Source organism: Rhyacophila brunnea, unplaced genomic scaffold (genome assembly GCF_057557595.1).
Source record: "Rhyacophila brunnea isolate RB1 unplaced genomic scaffold, BYU_Rbru_1.0 scaffold_7, whole genome shotgun sequence".
In the NCBI taxonomy this organism is placed as follows: domain Eukaryota; kingdom Metazoa; phylum Arthropoda; class Insecta; order Trichoptera; family Rhyacophilidae; genus Rhyacophila; species Rhyacophila brunnea.
This window is the reverse complement of record NW_028233339.1, coordinates 22,918,064-22,943,709: the sequence shown is the minus strand read 5'-3', so window position 1 is coordinate 22,943,709 and position 25,646 is coordinate 22,918,064. Positions and strand designations below refer to the sequence as shown.

General features: G+C 31.7%; 2 protein-coding genes across 3 annotated transcripts in view; one reads left to right on the top strand and one right to left on the bottom strand.

Moving 5' to 3' along the window:
• LOC147064640 (diacylglycerol lipase-beta-like) overlaps positions 1–18,550 on the top strand; it is a 72,503-nt gene extending 53,953 nt beyond the window's left edge. For both annotated transcript variants that reach the window (XM_085957478.1, XM_085957479.1), the window contains exons 3-14: positions 1,311–1,535; positions 3,953–4,065; positions 7,626–7,847; positions 10,753–10,902; positions 11,100–11,268; positions 12,184–12,307; positions 12,437–12,686; positions 12,769–12,861; positions 12,949–13,103; positions 14,972–15,124; positions 15,928–16,040; positions 17,664–18,550. In XM_085957478.1, the coding sequence (XP_085813604.1) occupies positions 1,311–1,535; positions 3,953–4,065; positions 7,626–7,847; positions 10,753–10,902; positions 11,100–11,268; positions 12,184–12,307; positions 12,437–12,686; positions 12,769–12,861; positions 12,949–13,103; positions 14,972–15,124; positions 15,928–16,040; positions 17,664–17,835 (1,939 nt within the window). In that variant the 3' untranslated portion in view covers positions 17,836–18,550. The remainder of the gene's footprint in view (positions 1–1,310; positions 1,536–3,952; positions 4,066–7,625; positions 7,848–10,752; positions 10,903–11,099; positions 11,269–12,183; positions 12,308–12,436; positions 12,687–12,768; positions 12,862–12,948; positions 13,104–14,971; positions 15,125–15,927; positions 16,041–17,663) is intronic.
• Positions 18,551–20,290: 1,740 nt separating this feature from the next.
• The window catches only part of LOC147064639 (spatacsin), a 28,191-nt gene continuing 22,835 nt past the window's right edge, over positions 20,291–25,646 (bottom strand). The window contains exons 13-14 of the mRNA XM_085957715.1: positions 24,790–24,957; positions 20,291–22,334 (exon numbers count right to left, since the gene is read on the bottom strand). Of these exons, the coding sequence (XP_085813841.1) occupies positions 22,256–22,334; positions 24,790–24,957 (247 nt within the window). The 3' untranslated portion in view covers positions 20,291–22,255. The remainder of the gene's footprint in view (positions 22,335–24,789; positions 24,958–25,646) is intronic.

Genomic DNA, 25,646 nt, shown 5'->3' with positions numbered 1-25,646 from the left:
ATAATCGCTTCACAAATTCGGTTACTCAGTGGTATATCTAATCGGTAAAAGGTGGCCAAAGGGGCGTCCTACAGCTCACCGGATCTGTGATATAAGTTTGGCGGAAATACGTCGTAATTCAAGATCACGAATAAACAATAACGGAGAATCATTAAGAATATTTTAATTCAATAGTGGATTGATGACGATAGTTTATGGTTTTATTTACTGTCATTTCTTCGGGGAAACACAATATGTTGATATATATAATTGAATACGTGTATTAAATAAGGCTCTAAGTACCAAAAAGTAGTATTGCCTGTAGTTACAAAATACCGAGTCATTGCAGTAAAATTTCATGAAGCAGACCTTTTGAAAAATGTAGTTTTACAGTGTGAAGCAATCGCGGCAGCTTCTATAATTTTAGGTATTAAGAACTCGCAAGTGTCAACACACCATCGTCAGCTATTTTATATTGAATGCCGTTGACCACTGCAGTGCTACTTACACCATTATAAATAAAACACGCCAACGGACTTACAACGTCGACAGGTTTAATTATTTTGCTGTATTTTTTTGACTTGCTTGAGGCACTTAGACTATATTTGAAGTTATTGACGTTGGTGTGTAGAACATTTTTCTATAAAAATGTCAGTTTTTATTATTTTGGTACTTAGAGCCTTATTTAATACACGTATTCAATGGTAAACACAACAATGAGATAATATTGTAAGACGAAATTGGTTACGAGATTGTGGAAAATGGAGGAAAAAGTGAAAGAAATACAAAAAATAAACTGTCTTCATACTACTTACCGTTTTATATTTTTATGTCGTTTTCAATACTTAACGGTTTTTCGTGAAGATCATTTTGGAGTGCTTTCTTTATAAGTAAGATTTCCTAACCATTTTTTTCCGACCATGTCTGATCCTGATAGGATCATATGGGCCTCCACAGAGTGGAGGTTTGTATTGACAGATTTTGTTTTTACGAGAAATGGATGTCAGCCACTTGCTCAACCTATTAGGTCCATACCCTGACTCATACACAAATTGAAAAACAATATGTGTACTTGCCAGACCGAGGATTCGAACCTGGGACCCTCGACACCACATACCGGCGCTTAAGCCACGCGACCATCGTGGGTGTAGGGCTTTTCAATAGGTACTTCTAAATTTCATTCAAAGAAATTTGTATCTAATCCATAATACTGTTTTCATCCCCTCATTTGAACACCCTGAAAAAGCTTAGAAAACCCTCAATAATAACTATTTTAGGACCTAACTGTGTTTCAACAAATTGATTTATTATTAATGGCTTCTTTTCTATAGGTTAGTACTTACGGCCCTAGCATGCGAAGTGACGTTCCCGATATCATGGAACTGCCCGGTGGATGGCTGGTCAGGCGGCACCTTCGTCCGTGTCTACCTGGGTGGAGTGGTTGCCCTCCAAGGCTTCCTGTTGGTGCTTCTGGGGGCGCTGGCCTGCAACTCTTCAAAAGGCACTATGACAGACACGGACTCCAGGAAATATGTGGCACCGCTTCTCACTATCAAGTAATAATATCTCTTGTCACTATCACATTAATTATTTAAAATATAGGTAACAACACGTTAAGAGAAACTTTGCTTCTACTTTTGGAGAGAGATTTTATTTATCTGCCCTCCAGTGATCACCACAATATAGAGCAGTGGTCTTTAAATTCAACAAGCATGATAGCGCATTTTAAAATTTAAAATGACCAAAGTATGAATAAGAAATAATAGCAAATGCGTTTTAAATAAAATAATTTCGTTTTTTGGCGTCACTAAAAATGATTGATTTACCCTGACAACACTTCCAGACGTTACAGAACAGAGTTCAGATATATGTCTGACAGCTTCTTGTCCTACCTATTTTACCCCTTTAAAAATAAATTAAGCGACTCTTAATTATTTATTTTCAAAAAAATGGTCGTCACAAAATGTAATAATTATGATGATTAAATTATTTATTTATTAAAATAAAACACAATTGAACAATCCATAATATCGGCCTTTTCGCTCAGAAAGACATTGTTAACAGATATTTATACAAACAACCTTAAAAAAACGAAACGCGTTGAATGGTGTCCGATTCTTGTGGCAGTGTAGGCAATGACACTAACACCGTTTCAAAGTGATTTCGTCGTGGCCGCAATGCCAGAAGAATCTTTCCTTGCTTTACTTAGTTATAAGTAAACTAGTAACTATAATAGTAACGAATTATGATAACCAGATAATGAATATATCGAATTGAATAATTGATTAGGGAGTATTGGTAATACTCGTAGTATAAAATAAGAATAAGTACTTCAATTATGTACAATAATAAATTATCTATGTGTACTCGATGTATTCTATTAATGCCTTTTATTGCTTGTCAAGTGAAGCCTTTTCAATCAATAATCAAGTTGTTAATCAAATATAACGGCTATGGTCATTTTTTTGGCGATATAATTATGAAGGAACACGAAATCATCCTGATAGCTGATAACGTGATAACAGTGATAACTAAATAAAAATAAGCTACCGGCAATAATTAATTGATATAATATTATTCACGTTTAGTAGGAGTAGTTAAATAATGGTAATTGTTATATTGCTTATTATCAATTGCCTGTTTATACATTTTGATTGTATTGTGATGAAAGGAAGTAAAGTAACCAACCCATACTTATATCTAAAAATATACCCATTTATACATAACAACATAACAGTCGATTCATAGTACATTCTGATAAAATAGCTAAAAATATGAAAGGCAAATAAATAAATACAGTATATGCGTACCTAATAGCCGAGGTTTTTCGATTTTTGATTCGATTCAAGAATTAGGGAATTGATTTGAGATCGGTTTTTAGGTTTCTTGTTCTTGTATTTTTTTGCTTAAATTGAGGTACAGGTTTTCCAGCTGATCAATTACAAAGCTTATTCTAAATTAAAATACCACATGGTTGAAGCCAACGTGGAAATAATAAATACTTATGTGTTATTTTTAAACATACGAAAATTACAATGTATAAAATGTACAGCTAAATAAGGCTCAGTCGAGACTAGCTTTATAATAATAATTACAAGATAAAAAGAACTTTTTATATACCACGTTTTTCAATTGTCCGTTGAATCATATAAACTTGAAAATTCTATGTATTAATAAAAACTTTTTATTGTACTTGATAGAAATACTGAATACATTTATAGAATACTGAAATGTCATATTGATTTCCACAGTAACGCACGTATATATTAATAATTTAGTTGCTAGGGCCCACTTAGCAACCAATAATAGTGAGTAGTAAATATTACTTTTAACGGATTTTTTTCCGAAACATATAAAACAGAATTAAGTAAAAAATACAAAAGCATTAAAAGAATACATTGTCGTCGTATTCTGATATATTCTAAAAGTTTCAAATGTCTAGCTAGTCGGGAAATTAGTTAAAAATCTTGAACAAACAAGAAAAAAATTGTACTGCACAAGAAAAAATCTGTACCGGACAAACAAGAATACGAGCTAATAAAAAACGTGGTAAAAATACATAATATCACTTCAGAACGAAATTTTTGGAGCAGTTAATTTTTCCCTAAACCTAAATTTTTATATAGGTACTTAAATATATAAGTATGTCATTTTTTTTCTAAAATATAGCTAATATTTTTTCAAGAATCGCGAGAAAGAAGATTGTAGAATTCTCAAGCACATCATTGAATCCTGCACACTTAATCAAATCTTTTTTTTTCTCTACAAACTTGTGTTTTGGATCACTTCAATTGGTCATCTTGTCGAATTGAATTTTTTTTGAATTGTAACAAATATGTGCCTACCTAATTCTCGTCGTCACCTGCACACGACACCGTTATTAAGCATGGATTATGTTATTTTACGATGCCTTTAAGCCGCGGAGATTCAACTGACTGTTTAGTTTCAATAAATATTATCTTTTATTTTCTAGAGTGGCCTTCATCATACCAGAAATCTTGTTGAACATCATGGGAACTGTATGGATATTTTGCAAACTTATCCCCTGTGCGCCAGATGACGAATTTTCCAAAATCGTTATACAAGGTAAATAAATAATAAATTAATTAACTCATGTAGGACAACTAAAATATGTTACCTACATTTGATAATAACATAAAAATAGTATCGAAAAGTATTTTTACTGAGATAGTATATGACACTCGTAGAATATATATGATGAGTTCATCAGGTTGATTTTTTTTATTCAATGGATTTATTTCGAAGGGAAGTCATATACCTATAGAAGAAACCATTTATATTTTTCTTGTTTTAAATTAATTCGGAAGCCCTTTTTAAATTTTCTGACGAATCGATTGCGTCTTTTCCGTCAAATAAATGCACCGCTGGCAACAACTAACAGGAAATGATCATCCTACACGCGTTTTTATCCACAAGCTAAGTGTATATTTATTAGTACGAAAGCGTCAAGTCCCATTATTATATAGTCAAACCGTGACACGAAACTGTAAACTTTGATGGTAGTGCTAGTTATTGCTCATACTTCTAATACAATATGGTAAACTGTTTGTAGAAAATAATGATTGTTGCACAGTGAAATGACTTTTACGAAATATGCAATCAAAAATCTTTACTTATTGCGAACTTACCGCATTGCATTCGAAGATAATCGATAACTAACACTACTATCGTAATCAGCAATTTAGTACCACGGCATGAAAATCGCAGATTGTCCGGGTATGCAGGATGCACACGAAAATGTGCATGGGTGAAGCATGATAATTTGCGGGATAAGAGGGAATATCAGTGGCAACGGCACGTGGGAACGTCCCATACAAACGGTTTGGGAAACGTGACCAAGGGTGACTGTGGTCTGTGGTTAAAGACCGTGTCTGCGGGCACTGTAAATATTAATTATTGAATTAGGATTAGATATTGTTGCAGAGTGTCAATATATTCTCCGTAGTTATAGATACCTACCTCGTTTTCTAGGTACATAATATATTGTATGTGGCAGTGCCAGGTACCAAACGATATTGGTTGAACCTCATTCCAAGAACACTCAGTTATATAGTTGTCTACGTATTTTATTATAAATTATTCATGTTAAATTATGGTGAAAATAACGTTCTTTTCATTAGAAGAAAATCATCGTTAAAACAATTAATAGGCGTATTCATAACTGTGATGCTTACGAAGTTATCCAGCAACTAACTGTTCAAAACAGTTTGTATTTTAATGATCAGATGATGAATTTATTTAATTAAAGAGTCACTTTATAATCAATCGGTTAATTGTTAAGGTGACCAACCATCTTGCAAAATTGCAATTTTGTACAACGTGCTCACATCCTGTTCACAAATCACAAAGTAGGTAAAAATGAAGTGTTGCCACCTTAGCGTTTTTCTTGCAAGACCTAGAATTTATAATAAACAACTAGTTTGCAAAATACTTACTTATCTGACGAATTGAGTTAAATCTAAGATTTTTAGACACCGAAAACAGCTGAAAAGTTCTCATAAAAAAAACTAGAGTTTTTCTCTAATTTGCTTAAAAAATCAACCTCTTGTAAATATGTCATCACACCAATAAATTAAAAATGTAGCATACAATATTTAAGTGAAGACAAAATTTCGTACCTGATTATGTTTTGGTTACATGATTTTGGTGTTTATTAGTTGCGAAACAATTAATTCTCCTTCAATATAGTTTGTTTTTTTCAAAAAAACATTTAAAATTATGACTTATTTTACTAGTTTCTAGAGATGTTTGTTAATTATAAGAATATCTACCATTTTTTTCTACCGACTATCGTATTTTCTTATCCCATCCGACATATTTTTGTCAATGGAAGTTGGCAATACTGTAAACGTGTACGAACATACTTAAGTAATGTATCTATTCTAATCATTTCAACTCACAAGAATACGTAATTTGTAGTGTAGATGCCAACATAATGAAACACTTATTATCCACTTAAAACCCCAGAATAACACACGAATTCATCTTGAAATAACATTATATTATAATATTCAAACTTTATTTAATACGTACACTTATTATGTACGTGTAAAGCCATTGGTAGATGTTTTGAATATATCTACGATCTACGGAACTACAAATCTCTCGCACTATCAAATACATATTTATATCCCAACCTCCGCTTCAGTCTTTTACACCACCGTTTCTCAATCGGGGGGCACATCAAATTTTAGGGGGGCCATAGATAAAATAAAATATTAAAATTGTATGAAAATTAATAAAATAAAGCTCAATAGTACCTACCATAATAACATAATTATAGATTCATAGTAGGTACTCAATATGTTATATTTTTTTGCATACACTGCGTAATCCATCCACATAGTTGCAAAAACGTTAGGAGGAAATTTGCAGGACATTCTTAATATTGTAATAATTATATTCACATGTTTAAGACAAGTTTATCACACATTTTCCACACACGAAATTTAAAACCTTTTTACAAACTCGCCCAGAATGCATCCTACTTCCCACTATGTTAGTGTTCCCATGGTACATTTTTTTAAATTTATTTTGGCACCTAAGTATAAAAAGGTTCACCACCTTTGGCGTCAACATGAATAATTATTTGTGGTTTTAATTTAAAATACCAATTTGAACATACCTACCCATTTACATATATTAATTATTATTGTCCATCAGTGTTCGTGATCTGAACAAACTACTTTTATTCTGAAGGACATTTACAAACATTAAAATATAGATAATAACAAGATCTGCAATGACGTCAAATGGGATAGCAGTTACTTGTATAACAAGTTACAGATTACAGATATCGAACAATATTTAGAAACAATATACAAATATAATAATATATTACAAACAAAATACCTACATTAAAAAAAACTACATAATTGGACTCGTTTCAAAAGTGGATTTTCAAAAGCTGGTTGGTTGAAGTTCAATTGAAAGAATAATTATTGATCTCGTGAGTATTTAGTTTTACTAGAATTTTTTTAGGTAGGTATATATTATTTAATTATAATGTTTGCGATGATTCCATGAATAAACAGAACATTAATAAACAGAACAGCGATAAACAAAACTATGACATTTCAAAAAAAAATATAACATTTAAAATTGATATTGTCGTATATAGTGTATAAATTTTTAATGTACACAGGTTTTCAATATGCCGTAAAAAATCAAATTACCTATATAATTTCTGCATTCGCGAAAGCCTCAATTAAACGGACTCAACTCGGTGTTGCCGGCAAGCTGAATATATAAATGCTTGGGTGACTAGGTACAACGAAATAATGAGTTTAATAATTATGTGTGTGAGTTGTGCATACTTATCAAAATCAAACAGATACATTGAGGTTTTTACGCCAACTAGTCAACATGCAGTGATTATTATTAAATATATTTAAGTATTTAATTAATAAATATATACGACAAAAATGAATGTTTTATTTTTCCACTGGATGTTCTGTTTTGTCACTGTTCTGTTTCTCCATGTTCTGTTTTGTCCGGTTACCCAGTTTGCGATAGTGTCATAAAATCAAAAAATAAATCCAAAAGTCAAACAGACTCAATTGCATAACTGCCACAATCTTATCTTAGAGAATTCTCTAATAATATATATATTTTAAATTTTCTAGGTATCGTCGTCTTTAACTGGGTATTATTCGCCCTGACGATATTCGGGCTGTTCATAGTCTTTGATCCTCTGGGTTCAGTCAGATACGGCGAGATCCTGGATACTCCAAGTCAGTCTCGCCACCACAAGAAGGTGACAGGCCTTTGGTCGAGGAGGTTTCGCTGGGCGTGCTGCTGTTTGAAGAAGGATGAATATGGAGACGAAGCTTTTCAACAGGTTGCAGGTTACACTTCCACTGATTATGATCTTTTAATTTAAGTACCTATATTCTTTATTACAATATACACATAATAATTCACTCATGGTAGGGAAGCAGATAGAAGAGAGGATACAAAGGGACTTTTTCGGCAATTTATATGAAATTACTTGTAAAATCGGAAGTGTAGTTGAAATCGGGTTGTCAACCACTACTCCCTCAATTCTCTGATTTCACCAACCTATTATAACCATATTATGGATCCAAACACACCTTCAAACAATACAATACATGTTTGTCCAGACGTGATATTCATACAAGCGACTTAGCTTTTGACTTCTGCTAGTCGTCGATCGCAAGATCTAATTTTTACTGATGTTGATTTTATTCGGATATTTGAATGCAAATGATACTTTTACTCAGACTACGTCATTTTTTAGGTTGAACGAAAATTGAAATTCCTCTTATAATTATTGTTATTGCAACATCAAAAAATAAATAAAATCTATTAATATAGTATATTGCTAATGGTTGACTCATTTGAATGATGACTTTTATTATTCAAATGCTCTTAAATGCGGCTTAATACCGATTTGTGATAAAAATACATGTCGTTTAGAAATCTGTGTTTGGTCCAGTTTATGGATTGGGAGAATAGCTAACACTCATTCCTCGTATAAAGTCTGCTAATATAATATCGGCTCTGTGGAAATTCGTTTTTATAAAAATAAATCGTAAATACTTTTATTACAAGATTGCGCATTTATATATGAAAGTGAAGCTGAGAAAGGGTTCTTTTTCTTCGATGGCGCTACAGCTGAAATCGAGCCCTGGCCTCCTCCACCGCCGTTCTCCAGCCGGAACGATCCTCCGCACGTCTTTTCCAGTTCATGATTTTTAGTAGCTGGTTGGCATCTTTTGTAATGTTGTCACCCCATCGTGTGCGTGACTTTCCCACTGGCCATTTCCCCCCTGAGATAGGGTTACTAAGGCTAATTAATTAATTTATTATATGTAAGTAGTTTCAAATTGCCGATTCACGCGTAGTAAGCATCTCTGAAATTTATTTGCCAAGGGTTGTACTGAGATAAAAATACAGATGGTATAAATTATTATATGGTAATCAAAAGTCTTTAGCTGCGATAATAAAATCCGCTGGTGTACACTCTCTTGCCCGCGAAGAGTCAAATTACTGTAATGATGGCATTTATGATTTGATTATACTACTGACCAACCAAATTGGGCCATTGTCCCATTAGCAATAATTTGCTTGACAAAGCGTGTAAGTAAATATTTGCTATTGCAATAATTCAGCCTCATGCACAATTTTGCAATAACATTTTATTGTATTATTGCGAATTTTCATGCATTCAATTTCACATTGTTTGCTTAATATGATTTTAAGAAATAATAATTACCCAATACCATTTATAATATGAACATAGGACAATTGAGACCACCCGTATCAAACGTGGAACTATCCTATATATGTATATCAGCGGTCAGGAACCTATGGCACGCGAATAAATCTTAGATGAAATCAATTTTATAAAATAAATTTGCATTTTTACAAGAAAATATTGGCTATTCTTCATCACAATAATTATTATAATATGGCGTTTGGGTCGACCGGACTGTCGTCATTGTAGTAATATGAACAACAATTTGGCTGAAATGGTTTGTCACCGGTAAATGTTTTTGGGTTCTAAAATTGTAAATGCATGACAGTCGCATTTAATAGATTTTCACTGGAGCGTTTAAGTTGTTAAATTTCCAATAAAACAAAGTATTTGATGTAAATCGCGTGTCATCAGTTTTCTCACCAGCATTGTATTTATGGGTGGTTATACCTTATACTTGTAAAGTCAGAAATATCGTATCTATTTGTTGCAGTTTTTAATGATGTTTAACTAGTCTTGTATAATGATTCTTGTATAAGAACAAACATCGCATTTAATTGAGATGTCACCAATGTGTGTCATATTATTGCATAATAACAAACATCGCATTTAAAATTGTTTTTTATTATTTTAATTTTAATACCTATCACTTTATGGAGACGGCGGGGCAGAAATAAAAAATGTACATATTTACCCAAATTTATAATAATCAATTAATACTACTAATATACACATAATGTGGTTCCTATTTTATAATTTACGTCCAATATTAGCTATTGGCACGACACTCATTATTACGAATATTTTGGCACGCAAGCATGAAAGTGTTCACCATCCTGATATACAGGATAGTTCCACATTTGATACCAAACAACACAATTAGTAATTGTGTCACAAACATAATAAATTATACTACTTCATCAAGGTTTCTGCAAAACTGCTATGTAAATTCTTTACTTTTCCATTTGGCGAGTGACTTGAGTGTGCATGGCGAAACCCGGATCGCAATAACAATGATTTAAAAGGAATAGTACAAAACTATATCAATTATAATTTGCAGTTAATGTTGATTGCCCGGGATGTGATTTGGACACGGCCGCGATAAGCGAAATTTCGATAAAAAACAAAACAATTCAAAATAATATTATGAAAACACTAGTTTATTAATAAAATAAAAATAATATAACTCTGAAATAAATTGAAAAACATAACACTCATATTGTTCCACGTTGCAAATAAGAATGTAGGTAAGTACATAGTTTGTGCTACTGTTTGGGCATATCTGCATTTATTATGTTTTTTTCGATATCTGTCAAATAATCTGATCGTATGCGCGTGATTCTATTGACGATTCCTGGCACGTGGTGCATATCAAAATAAGTGCGGGACCAAAAACATATTATTAAAAAACGATCGTAATATAACAAATTCGCACTCGACGTGTTCGCGTTTTTTTTTTTTTAAATCTTTTACTGATGTTTATTATCATTTAATTAATTAATTACCTACCTATCAAATTAATTTGATTTCAGCTCTACTCAGCGCAATTTTTCGTACTACTGACCTGGTACCATCAGATTTTATGGCGGGCTGCATTTTGCTTAGGGTTAGGCAGAAACGGGAGACCAGGGAAATGAGGAGAATACAAATGATCAACGAGGAAGAACCAATATATTCAACAGGTGATTCATTTTAACTAAAAGATTAAAATACAAGTCAATATGACAAAATATAATCTCCTGATTTCGGCAGGGTTGTTGCAAGTAATATTAACATTAATAATTTTATTATAATTATTATGACTATTGTAATAGAAAGTATCTTGTTTTCTTAAGTATTTAGTATTCTTTCAATTTACTCTGTATAATTTCTGTTCTAGATATCGACAAGGTGTTTTCAGAGGTGCCAACATGGATGAACTTGGAGGCAGCTTTTCATTTTTTAAAGTTTTCTACGTCGTGCTATGGCTGGCCATACGCCATGTTTATTAACTGCTTTACGGGTATTTGCAAATTGGCAAGATACGTCACTTGCTGTGGATGTTGCAGGTAAAGAATCAACAAATTTGAAAACTAAAATCAGTGGCCATTACGATCCATAATATAATATTTACATCCCATTATGGGAGAGGTGTTCAGATAAAAATTTGCCTAAAATATTTTCATAGTAATATCATATCTACAGAATTGAGTCGCTTAGAATCATAACTCACATATTGCAATTTTGTCGTTTTTTAGTTAAATATGCCAAGTGATTCTAAATGAATTAATCTATATACCGAAAAATAGTTGAGTATTAAAAGTCAATTTAAACCATGTGAAAATCGTTGACAAAGTTCATTGTTGGTGTAATATGTCGTATATTTCAAAGAATAGAGTTTTGTCACCAACGCCTTCCTAACCAATCGAAGAGCTCTATTTCTCATAGTATGCTGTATGTCTGCAACGTTAGGAGTATTAGGTACTTATATATATTTTAAAAAAAAGAAGTTATTCGACTCTCTCACTCATTAATATTCTAGGGAGTTCAATACTGTTCTTCTAATTACAAAAAATAGTGCTCTGTTGGTTTTTAGCGATTATCTCAAAACTTGATTTTTGGAATATGTGAGTTATGATTCTAAGCGACTCAGATTATGAAACGTAAAATTTTATAAAATACATGGCTTTTGAACAGCCCCAGAAAAAATCCACTGAACTAAGTTAAGGATCGTCCATATATGGTAAAATTTTCGGTATTTTGACCCACCCTCCTCCATCGTCAGACATCATCACAAAATCTTTTTCCCAACTGTCTAAATTAGGTAGGAACATCAAAATGTTTGAACTTCCCCCATTCATTAAAAAAAAGAAATTGTTGAAAATGATAGATTGCAGTATAATACTTATATTAAATTTGGTTTGTTATGAATAAATAGGTACTGTGTTAATTATTGTTGTTAAATGTACTATATTTAATTTCAGGCCAAAATCAAGAGTGGTGACTGATGACAACTGCTGTATGTGCAATTTGGCTGCAGTCCAATATTTGGCAGGATTGCCATCTGAGGATATATTATTTGCATCATTCAAAAATTCTGTCTTTGAGGTACGTAATACATTTTTAAACAACATACTTATAATATCCTAAAAGACGAGCCAGAAGTACACGTTACTATTTTTGTAATAAAAAATCATGCAAAATAAATTGACATTGTGTTATTACATTATCTTTCAGTTGCCATTTTGTGTGATAGCTGACCACGAAACCAAGAGTATAGTGGTAGCTATCAGAGGATCGATGTCGCTGCGGGACATCTTTACAGATCTGACGGCAGGGTCTGAGAGGTTCGAAGCGGAAGGCCTTCCGCCGGATACGTCAGCTCACAAAGGCATGGCCATGGGAGCCGATAAGATACTTCACAAACTCCATGCATTATTAGACAGAGCTTTCTACCAATACCCCCGTTACAGCCTAATTGTAACAGGTGAATTATACATACATACAATATATTTTATTTTGTAAGATTTTCAAACTTTTATTATATTATGTTATTTTGTTATTTACAGGTCACAGCTTGGGTGCTGGAGTGGCAGTATTATTATCTTTAAAACTCCGTCCAAAATATCCCGATTTGCGAGTCTACGCTTTCTCTACTCCTGGTACATATTACAAATCAATTAAACAATCACGTTATTTCTTCTATATTATAGAATATTTTTTTTAAATGTTTGTTTTAAATTCTTCAGCTGGAATCTTGAGCAGAGATGCAGCCCGTTACACTGAAAGTTTTGTTTTCACGGTTGGAATTGGAGATGACCTCGTGATGCGGTTGAGTGTTGAGAGTGCGGAAAACCTCAGAACAAAAGTCATGCAAACCATACACGCAACTAAATTACCCAAGGTAATGAACGAGTCCAATCACCGCCATATTTAGATTAATAAAGCCTGAGCATAACTTTTTGCTCAAGCAACGAGTGGTCCACTTTTCAGCTGTCAACATCAGATCACCCTTTCTCCTTTAAAATTGAAGTTAAAAAATTTCTCAAATCAAATATATTAACTATCAGTGTTATTTACAAATAATTTAGGTACATTTCTGTTATTCATCAGCTGTCAAAGTCAGACTAGTCCTTCACACAAAATCGGTGGTAATATCGGTTTCCAAAAAATATGTAACATTGATCTATGCATTACATATTTTGTAGAAGGTGTGTTAATGCTAGTGTATTATTTATCATGTAACTTGTCTATTCAAATCAAACCATTCCCTGTGTGAACACGACAGACACGTCAATATGAGCACTCTATAGAACAATGACAGTTCATACATAGACAACAACGGGAGGGGCGGAAAAAGTAGGACCAGTCGTTGTGAATGTATCGGCTTTCTACTTTAGTCAGCAATGGTCCAATGTATTTAACTAAAATATATTGGTTATTAAATCTTCTCTCGATTCAGGATCCCTTATCCCTTAAACTATTAGTTGAGGTGTCTATTTCCAAAAACATTGGTCAAAATCTAACAAAATAAAACATATTTTATGGGTAATTTCACACAATTTATACATATGTACAGTAAAAATGAAACAATGATGCGGTTCGTCGACTGTATATTATGTACGTATACGTACGAATACGCGGTCATCGGCTGCCAGGCATTTATCACGGCTCCCCATAAGCACGCACACTATCGACCGACCGCATTATTGTTTCGTTTTTACCGTACTGATCTAACCATACGAAAAACACATTTAGTTAGTATGTTTAATAATTTAGTGAGAGAATTTGATTCATTAAAATGATATAAATAAATGGCAATATGTCAAATTTAATTTTGTGTAATATATTTACTAGGTACTTTATTTGACATTGAAAATGGTGCAAAATTACCTCACAGTCATACGAATGATTATAAATTATTCTACCAAGAAATATTAGAGCACAGTTGCAAAGCCTACCTATCCTGAATTATCAACTTTCCTTTTCTAATAGCCCATTGTTATATCCTGTATGATGTATACTCCTATTGATTGCATTATTAGTGATAGGGGTTTTTTACAAACACTTCAACTATTTATAATTTGTTTTTTATATTTTTTTATTGTGATCCTTGACTTAATAGGTACCAAGGTGATAAAGTTTTTACCTACATTATTGTATTACATAAGTTAGAATTAACTGTATTCGTTGTCAGTGTGTATTTGCACTTCGGTGACTGCACATAGTGCCTGAAGATGCCAAAATGCGAAACCTGGGTCGCAAAAAAACGACTCAAATGGAATAGTACAAAACTTAAATCCGTTAGAATTTAAAAACTACATAATGAATGAAATAATAATTAATTATTAGAGTCCATACATCATTAATTTGTATCTAATTTATTATTAATGACACCTCTCTGCTCGACCCTGTACCTATTTGTATTTCCATTCAAACAATTGTCGTATTTAGGGACGGCGCTGTTGTTAGTTGTTGTGAATTCGGAGTGCTTTATGTCAAAGGCAGTTTTATGTTCGATTATCTATTAATTTTATAAATTTCACCATCTCTTTTTGGTCAAATTCATCAAGCTTCTTGTATGACGATATAGTACCACTTGATGATTAAGTACATAATATGTCCAAAAAAATGAGATTTTGAACCATAGGACTTTTGACAATTACAAGAACAAAATTGTAATTTTTTTAAGACACAGGATATTGCTTAAAGCTAGAAAATACTTTTAATTCTTTGTTTATAAATAAATTTTACGCTTTACATTAATTTTAGTATCGAATAATGCTCAACGGATTTGGCTATGCACTTTTTGGAGTACCCGCCAGAGACTTGGAGTCAACGTGGAGAGATCCTGAAGATTTGGAGAGCACGTCAAGTGAAAACGGACAAGAGTCTCCTCTGGTTGGGACTTTTCAAGTGTCCAGTGTAAGTAAATTATATTACTGTTAATCTTTTCTATGGATGTGTACAAGGTGTGTTGTTAAAATAAAATAATTATCTAACCATTTTAGTTTCACATAATCTTATGGACACGCAACTAGAGTTGGGTTTCGGGAATTTGCCGACGGGAATTCTTGAGAAATTTTCGAGATTTTCAATCCAGAATCTCGAGAATTGAAATTTTTAACATTTCGGGAAATCCCGGATCTCGATAATCTTTTCTCGGGATTCGAGATTTCTTTATTATCAAATATTAATTGAAAAAACGATTTTCAATATGAAAAAAGTGGACAGAAAACACAAAACGTTCAAAGACTGATCGGGACATTTAATACAACGTCGACTCAAAAAGAGCGCATTTTTTGCAACATAAGAGAATATTGTGTCTCAAAAGCGTACGCGATTATCCGTGTTTTTTGAAATTCCATTTTAATAAGTAATGTTGTGAATTATGTTTGTTTTCCTACTTCTATTTTGTTTGTCTTCTTAAATAAATAAAAAAAATCATATTTTTTTGGAATTTGTCTGTCTTTACACTGATTTTAGGATTTTTACAGGTTTTTTTAAATTTCCCGATATCTCGAGAATTCAAAATTTCATCATTTCGGGAAATCCCGAATCTCGAGATTGAGATTTTCTCGGGAAATACCCAACTCTACACGCAACCGATAGCGCTCGGTAGTCCGTGATGTTTGTTGAACCAATCATCAACAACAATAGTTATTTTAGCAGGCAACGGTGTCAATATGAAGAAATGTGTAAATAAATTTGGATAATCTTTTTTGCAGGAAGCTGCCCTTTTGTCGAGGAATGTATTTCTAAGAAGATTTTCAAAAGTGAGATTGTATAGCCCTGGAAGAATTCTTCATATTGTAAGAAGAAAAAGAGTTGGGATTGAAAAGTAAGTGAAGTTTAACTGATTTTTTTTTAGCAATAACATCAAGGTGTGAAGAAATGATTAAAATCATTTTATCTCAGCTAGGTAGATACCTGTTGCATTTTTAAGTTACACCGGCAATAGTTCTATGTATCTTAACAGTTAAATTAATAATCACGTGTAGTGAATCTGATTAATTTTACAGTAAGTCTTCCTTTGATACATAAAATTTGAAAATTGGTTATTATTAGGTATTATTATATTAGACTATGTTCGATCATAATAAGATCATAATATAGGCCTCCACACAGTGGAGTTTTTGTATCAACAGATTTTTGTTTTTACGAGAAATGGATGTCGGCCACTTGCTCCTTTCTCTGACTGAAAACACAAATTGAAAAACAATATGTGTATTTGTTAGACAAAGGATTCGATCCTGGGACCCATGAGACTCATGACGCCGACGCGTAAATAAACTCAAACGTCTCCAAAGTTTTTGAAATTCATGTTATTATCTGAGATGTATGGTGCAAATACACTTTTATGAAATCTGATTTTTGAATCTACGATTGCCATGATATTATAATATACTTGATAATATATTGTTTTCTTAGGTCCATTCATAACATAAATACAGGATACAATATTATGTTCTCAATATCTAATTACGAGTAAATTGCAAACTCCAATGAAATGGTTACCGCATATATTTTACCATAATATAATATTAGACAATAATTAAATTAAATGTATAATGCAAGTACATGTTGAGGAAAGAATAATTTTAAATGTGCTATAGTCACCGAAATATGGCTTTATTCTCAATTTTAAAATGATGATGTTTGCAATAATATGGTTAAGCTCTGTTATAGTGTTAATATATTTTATGTGATAAGATAAGATGTGATGAAATAAGAAAAGATAGGGAATAATAATGATAAAAGTACCTATACATTGGTGGCGAAGGGTGGAGGTAGGCTGTTAAGATCTGATATAAATTTGTTCAATAAATAAATAAAATAAAAAATAAATTCATTGAACTAAGATTACAAGTTGCAGATAGTCTTGGTGAGTTTTTAAAATTCAATTACACCCTGTGCAAACCAAACTAATAATAAGAGTAGATAAGAGTAAACAAATATTTGTCTATCTATAAAATATCTAAAATTATGGCATTGCTTAAATCATATACAATTTTAGATGTTATATAGATAAAAGAATATTTTGTATCTATTTTGGTTTGGTTTAGGCAGGGCTAAAAGAATTTAAAAAACTGACTAACACTATTTGTATTATTAAGTATTCTTAATTCAACGAAAACTATTACTAAAAAAGTTTAGTGTACACTAGTTATGTTGGATCTCAACAGCCTACCTCCACTCCTCGCCACTATTATACATCTTTCATACAATGTCTAACAAAATAAGTCATTTACGATATTTATACGGTGTCTGGTCTTTGATCAACTTTTTCTTCTTCCTGAATACACATTACATTCCTTCTTTGTATTATAACTTCCTTTCTATTCTTTTTACATACATACCTAACGCCATACAGAATAATCAAATGGTTTTATTTCTTACCTATGGCCATTAACTTGTATACATTATTGTATATCTATATATTAAACATGATTTATTGTTACAGGAAAGTCAAAATCCACGAGCCCACGTACGAAATGAGATGGGCGTGTCCCGAAGACTTCATTGAATTATCCGTAATGCCCAAAATGTTATTAGACCATTTTCCGAACCACGTGCATGACACGTTAGAAACAGTATTACTAGAGAGACAACAATATCAAATCACCCACATGTGAAGAATCCTCATCTCGGGTATTTTTCGAAAGATGAAGAGTTCCTTGAACCGATAAAAACTGATTAAATACTGCTGAATGAAATTTATTGTGTAGCTCAAAAATAAAGCTGTGATTTTTTTTATAAATATAGAAATCTATGATATAATAATAGTATTCTCAGCACCGAATTGCTAATTAAAAAGTATACGGTGTTATATATAGTTAATAGTATAATGACAATTTTATTAAAAAATAGTGTGATAAGTGTTTTTATATTTTTGAGAGTGTTGCTAGAACAAACATTTCCGTCCATTATTCTTAAGAAACCTATATTATTGTATGGTTTTGATTAATTAAAATAAAATAATAATTACATTATAAGTTGCCAGGTGAAAACATAAGTACATCTTTTTTTGACATGTATTTAAATGTTTTATGATAAATCAAACTGATGTTATAATTCTGACTATTTCCGTTCAAAGCGCATTTGAAAACTTGCCAAATGTATAGTAAAATATTTGTTTATAACGAGACACCAAAATTGTAATTTATTTATTTATAAACACATGAATCTCTTTATTATCGTGTTTGCAAGGGTTACCATGCAAGTGTTGTACCATGTTTAGTAACAATATAAATGGATTTATGGAAATAACATGTTATATTCGAGTCCAATATTTAATTACTTTTATAGACTGTTTTTTATTAATACAATAATTAAAGAACAAAGAAATGTATTTTTTTTTTACTTTTATCTGCAACTTCTACCATAACCATTACCATCAGTGTTGCTAACGCTCAATGCCAACGTTAAAAATATGCCAGATGATGTAAGAAAAGCTATGAGACAAGAAAAATTGCTGGATATTGAGAAAATTAAAAAAAATAATGCCGTATCATATTTCATTGTAGAAAACCTCAATTGAAATTGATATGGCAACACAATCGGTGAATTTAATTATGAAAAAATTTTCCATTTTTATAAAATTTATAAAGCTAGTCGTGAAATGAAAAATGTTAGACTTAACGTCACTTGTCAGATGCGATTTTTGCAAGCTACTTGACTGGTAAAAAATACTAAATCTGGCAAAAGTGATGATCACAATAAAGGGTGATGTGCAGAAAGGAATTATCCCACAAAATCCAACAATGTGTGATAACTGTTTTGTTTTTGTATAGTATTTATTTTAAATGCACTACAATTTATAATAGTTATACTTAAAATTAGTTTTAAGTTTATTTTGAAAATAATTGAAAATTTAGAATTTCTGTATAAGAATTTGACTTATTTAATGAAGTGTGGGATGGTTTCTTTTGAACTTTCTTCTCCATAAGGCAGCGATTTGCAAACTGGGGGGCGCACACCTCCCTGGGGAGGCGCGGACTGTTGCAAAGGGAGGCGCGAAAAGTTTAACACAATAATGTAGCCACAGGTTTGCAGTTTGCAAGTGCATAGTTTATAAAACGGCAGCTAGTTATAAACTACATAAAAAACAGTCCTATAAAAGTTAGGTTGTTTGCAAACCTGTATGAAGATATTATGGAGACTAATTTTATTACACCTCATTTCTATACTATTGTGCATAGCCCCCACAAGAGGGGGGCCCACAGGGCTCCAGCCTGGGGGCCGTTAAGTGAGATAAACACACCACAAATTCATTATATTAGTAAAATGTCACCTGCGACACTGTTTCGGTTACAGAATATTAACATTTTATAATATATGTGTCTGTGTGATACAATTTGATGTGATTGTGTGGTGTGAGTGATTTGATAATTCATATGTAGAATTTTATTTTATAATTATTTGTAGTGTATTTCCTGACTAATAAAAATGGCTATATGGAAACAAAAACCTTTGTTCAATTTTGGATGAACCGAACTGAAGAATAATATAATACTTTGTCAAGAAAAGCAATACAAGTAGGTACTGCTACCATTCGTAACATCATATTTATGCGAAATGGAATTTTCTGCATTACATGCGATGAAATCCATATATCGAGCCAGTTTAGTAGAAAAAAGGCACCTTGTGTAAAGGGGGGGGGGGGAGGCGCCAAGATAAGATTGTTTTAAAAGGGAGGCGTAGTAACGTAAAGTTTATAAGGTAAGATAGGTAGGTATTAAAATGAAACGGAAAACATAAGATAATAATACCTCTTTATTTTCTTATTATCTATGATTATACAAAAATATAATGATCACTTACAAATAATATTTCTCATATCACAATATCACTTTTGGCATGAATAATATTTTCATTTTACAAAAATGACAGCTATAACTCTGCTAAAAATTCTCAAATATCACAAGAGGTAATTTATCATAATTACCAAAAAATATTGTAAATTGTAAATTTATCTACAGCACATTGTAAGATCTTGATTTGTATTGATTTATCTAAAAATCGCATGAGATTTACTTAAAATGATTTATAGAATTTATAAAAACATAATATTTGACAACTCGTGCTTACATTAATTACCCTGCACTTCAATAAAATTTCGTAATGCAAGAAGAAAATCATCACAAAAATGAATATTGTATTTTAATTCATTAATTGATATAAATTCCATATTGATTTCTACTATTTAGATATTTTGAAGACAGTGTAAAAACCAAAAGCTGTTGGAAACTAAAATATATTCTGTAATAATTGTCATTAAGAAAAAGGAACATAATATGTTATTGTCGGTAACAATAATCTAATTTTAGGAAATAGCTATTTATATTTGGAGATAATAATATATTTATTCTGTCAAAGTACATAAGTAATTGATTATTCTTATTTAAAAAAATATACATTCATAACATATCTACTGTTTATATATCTACCAATTACCTTCTACAGAACACAATTATTGCATTTTAGTATTATTGAATTTTTCAGATAGCAATCGAGTCTTAACATAAAGAATATACAAGCTATGCCATCATATTAGTCACTCAAACCCAAAGTACGGTTTAGCCAGCTCTCACATCTAAACTACGGCACAGTAGTGGTTTTTTCTTTTTTTATTTTGTTAACTGTCAATTCATGGTGGAACTGCATTGTATTATTTTATAAAACGCAATTTTTTTGTAGTACTTATTCCATTTTTAATCAATAAATTAGGACCAGTTTCGTCCGCCTCAGAGTTGAAAATGTCCCTCTGAGGCGGACGTAACTGGTCCTAATTTATTGATTAAAAGTGGAATAAGTACTACAAAAAAATTGGGTTTTATTAAATAAAACAATAATACAGTACAGTGTATTATCAACTCCCTTTATATTCTGACCAATGTTTGCTCTCAGCTAAATAAACCCTTTTTCGACACAGCGACATTTATATTCATACATCTAATCCGGCTCTCACATCTAAACTTGTCTCGTCTGCTGCACAACCATAAATCGAATCTTCTAGGAACGTCGCTCCGATGTAGCATATGAAGGCATATCTACCTAGCGACAGTCACGCGTTCTCCTGAAACGTATATATTATATTTGGATGTGGCGACCGACAAGCCGTTACAGGAATGACCAATTCGTAGGTGTGCGTATGAGTTCTGGCGTCTTCGACTCGCAGCTCGAGATGCATGCGATTTGTAGTTTTTTTTTCAGACTAACATTTGGCAACATGTGTTTTGTGAATAACGATGACGACACATCGACGTATTCGACACGTTACAGACAAGACGAGTTTTGATGTGGAAGCTGGTTAAGAAGGAAGATCTAGTTGACATAGTATTTGCTGTCAACGTTGAATTACATTTTCAAAATATTCACCAATATAGAGAACTACTTTATGGAACCGGCGTTTATATAGTATGACTCCTTAAGAAAACTTAATTTCTTTGTAACAATTAAAATAAAATTATTGAATCATTTCATATTTATGGAGATAGCAGATATTATAAAAAGACATAAAATTATACAGGTCTTTTAATAGATATTAAAGTAATATAAAAAATCATTGTGACACATCGTCAGTTACAAAAAAAAAACCTTAAAAATATATATTAGTGATATATGTATTAAAATTGTGTGACGTAAGCAATTTTCACATTTGTACTTCAATGCGCTGATGCATAATCACACTGAAAGATACGTATGTTTCGGTGGCTGGTTCGTTTAAGCTATAATAAAATGTCTGGGCTCGAAACATAATTTTTTAAAGCGCAGTGAAAGAATCATCCTACACTAACGGCACCATAAAATCATAGTTAGAAAACAACTGGCGTAAACGATCAATAGCCATACACATTAATAATGGTAGACAGAAAGAGATTAATGAGGTAGAAGATTTTGAGGGGAGAAGTTGGATATTGAGACCTGATTACTCTATTTATTCTTTTACTATTCTATTACTATTCATGATACGTACATACTAATAAATTTAATAATGTCAGTGAGAGAGAAATAAATATTTTGATTAATACATACATGTAAAAATAAAAATAATTACTTAAAAAAGGCGCGAAGTTCTGATAAGATTGCTTCGGTTTGAGGAGTCTTTCGATGATTTTTTTCATGCTCGTATCTGAAATAAAATGAATAAATATTGGCTGAGAATAGCTGGATAAAAGGAGAAGGCTGTGGGACATCCGACATAAATAGTGCACACAACTTTGTCTGACATAAAAATACAAATTACAGATGGTGTTGGTTAGTTTTTAAAGCAAAGCAAACCATAATAACTATTAGATCAGCGGTTTCCAACCTGGGAGGCGCGATCTATTGCCAGGGGAGGCGCCAAAATTTTTGAATAAATTATTTTTTATACCATAATATCTACAAATAAATAAAAGTTCATATCTTAACGTAACAGTGAAAATTCAGTGCATGAATGTTTATTTTAATATATAATACATATATTTAAATCCTATTAAAAAAATATTTGGAGCGGAGAAATTTAAAAATGGCGCTTTTGCAAACGCTCTGTTTCGGTAATGCACAAAACGACCGCTGGTTGCATGAAAACAATAACCTCAAATTTAAATGTCACTCGTAGCTAAAGTGTCAACTGAAGCGTGTAGGCAGGGTGTGATATTTTTTTTTTAAATTGTTTTTGACGTGATTTCTTTAATATAATATAACAATAATACATGTCTCCACTTTTAAATGATTTCTACGCCAGATATATTGAAGCAAACAAAAATCTATTTCCTGAGTTCTTGGTTAGTTTGCTAATGCATTTTTCATATAATTTTATTAATAGTAAAAAAAGTCGCCTTGTTTTGTTTCAGAGTTTGTTCGCTTTGTTTCAGAGCTGTTAAATATTTTTAATATATGGGTGAAAGATCCTGGCCTGTGGGCCCTATTCACTATGTGGAGCTCATGATAGAATCCATTAATTTTTGTCAATGAACGATGATGAATTTGGTTGACTTCTTTTAAAATTGATTGTGGTAATAAACAAGCTCATTCGTCGCATGAAAAAAAAATTAATTAAAAAATGAATTTGATATAAGTAAATAGTAAAAACTTGTGTGTTAAAAAAGTGTCTGTATTATTTAATGAAATAAAGGGGGGGAGGCGCCAAGATTAGATTTTTTTTAAAGGGAGGCGTAGTAACATAAAGGTTGGAGACCACTGTATTAGATAAAAAATATTCTTTTATATTCTAATATGGTTTGGTTGGAAACTAGCTACAATTTGCATTCTTAGTTCAATGAAAACAAATTTACTATTATGGTTAGATCTAGGCAGGGTTAAATTGAATTTAAAAAAACTAACCAATTCCATCTACAATTTGTAATCTTCATTCAATGAAAACAAATAATTAGTCTTAACACACTTTACCACTGATTTACAATATGTAAAATGTCGGCGACCTGGAACTTTTTTTCCAAAACGTTGCGCATTACAGTTTCGTCTATTGCTCACTGCAAATTAAATCTTTTGTAGAAAAAAAATTACTTTCATTTAGATTGAGGGTCAATACAAAGATGTCAACGTTACTAATTATGAACTCGTATAATTGAGAGTTATGTTGAAATGCTACATAGTTGTTGCCATTTATTAAATTTCGATTTACCTTACATTTAAAAAATGTTATTAAATTGACATAATATAATGGTATGTAAAAGTATGAAAACTGTACAACATAACTGAAATACGTGTACATTAATAGTTAATATAAACTTGAAATAATTTAATCGTTGCTTTTAATTGAATTGTACACGGTGCGGATACATTATCTCTTGAATTCAGGTCAATCAAATCAATGTCCGGGCTAATGGTGGGGAGAGGCGGCACGGATAAACGAAAAACACGGATAATCCGAACTATGGTTTTTTCTTTTTAAAATACTTCATACACATTTCTAAAGCAGACAATTATTTTAACATGTTTAATACTCATTATTTATTACGAAAATCTGTGATTTTGGTTTGTTTGCAGGAATCTTTTAATGATTTTCTAATATCAGTTAGAATTTTCCTAAGAGCTATTATATCGTTATATTCGAATTCCCATTGGTCGATGGACGTTTGTGTGCACCACGTTGTCGCAGCACATGATTGTGATACGTTGGCACTTATAGGACCCGTAAACATGAAAACTAGCATCATGTTTTGGAAAGCGGAGCGATTTAAAAAAAAAAAAAATTCATGCACAGATAATCAGCACATGGATAATCGGGAGATTGCTATATTGGCAAAACCACATCAGCAGATGCATATAAAAAATGTCTACTAGTTTCAATAGTTTGAACAATATAATAAGTCACATTTTTAATATTGATCATCTTTTGCGTTTGCGTAGATCATGGGTGCTCAAAACAATTTTTCTTTATCGGAAATAAGTAAACTACATCCAATATTATATTTTATTGATTTCAGTGTATGAAACATAAATTGTATAAAGTCTGCAATTGTGTTCAGAGAGTCATTCGTTATGTGGCCGATTTTTGGCTAAATAATGGATATCACAGCATTTGACCCTTAAGCTTCATTTTATAATAGGACCAATATGGATGTATGAAATTCTTATACCTTTCAACTATATAGCAAGCCATGTCCGGTCGATGAGTAGCAATGTCTTTAATAAAGGCTGTGTCATTTCCTCGTAAAGCCCTCTGGTAAACCAGCTCCCTCCACCGAGTGATCCATCCTCCACCTCCCCCGTCACTCGCGTGAGCATAGACAAGGCCTTCCATAAAGCTACAACAGAAGATAATTTTTAACAATTAAGTTTAATGTCGGTCAATATTTAAAAATAAAAGTAAATATTTTAGAATCACAACAAAACGAGAACAATTAATACATACCAAATAATTTATGAGAATTAAGTACTAGTGGTCCACCCACGACTTCTTCCTGTAATAAATAATCTATAGCACACTTGGAGTGTCTGTTTGTTCGGTTATAACTGAAAAACTATTAGACCAATATTGATGAAACTTGCAAAGATCATCAGTACCGGTTTAGTAGACATTCATCTCGATTCTCGATATTTCAAAACAATGAGGTGAAGGGCGTTAAAAAAATAATCATACGAATCAGTCAATTTATTCATTAATGTATTTTTGTCTACTTTTTCTTTCTAATTTCACATTGACGAAGTCGTGGGCTAGTAGTAACCACATTTTATTAAGTCGGTATTAATTTCATTCACAATTGTGTGATTCTGATATTATATTAAAATCCAAAATTGGCTGCCATCTTGGTATTTTATGAAATTTTATTGCAAAATACGTACATATAAAGTTTAGCTTAGAATTATGTAAATTGAAAATTAATCAAATTAGACTACAATTATCAAAAATTGAAATTTAAAAAACTAACTACATCACCATCTGCAATTTGTATTTTTAGTTTAATAAAAACAAATAAGTATGACTGACAACGTT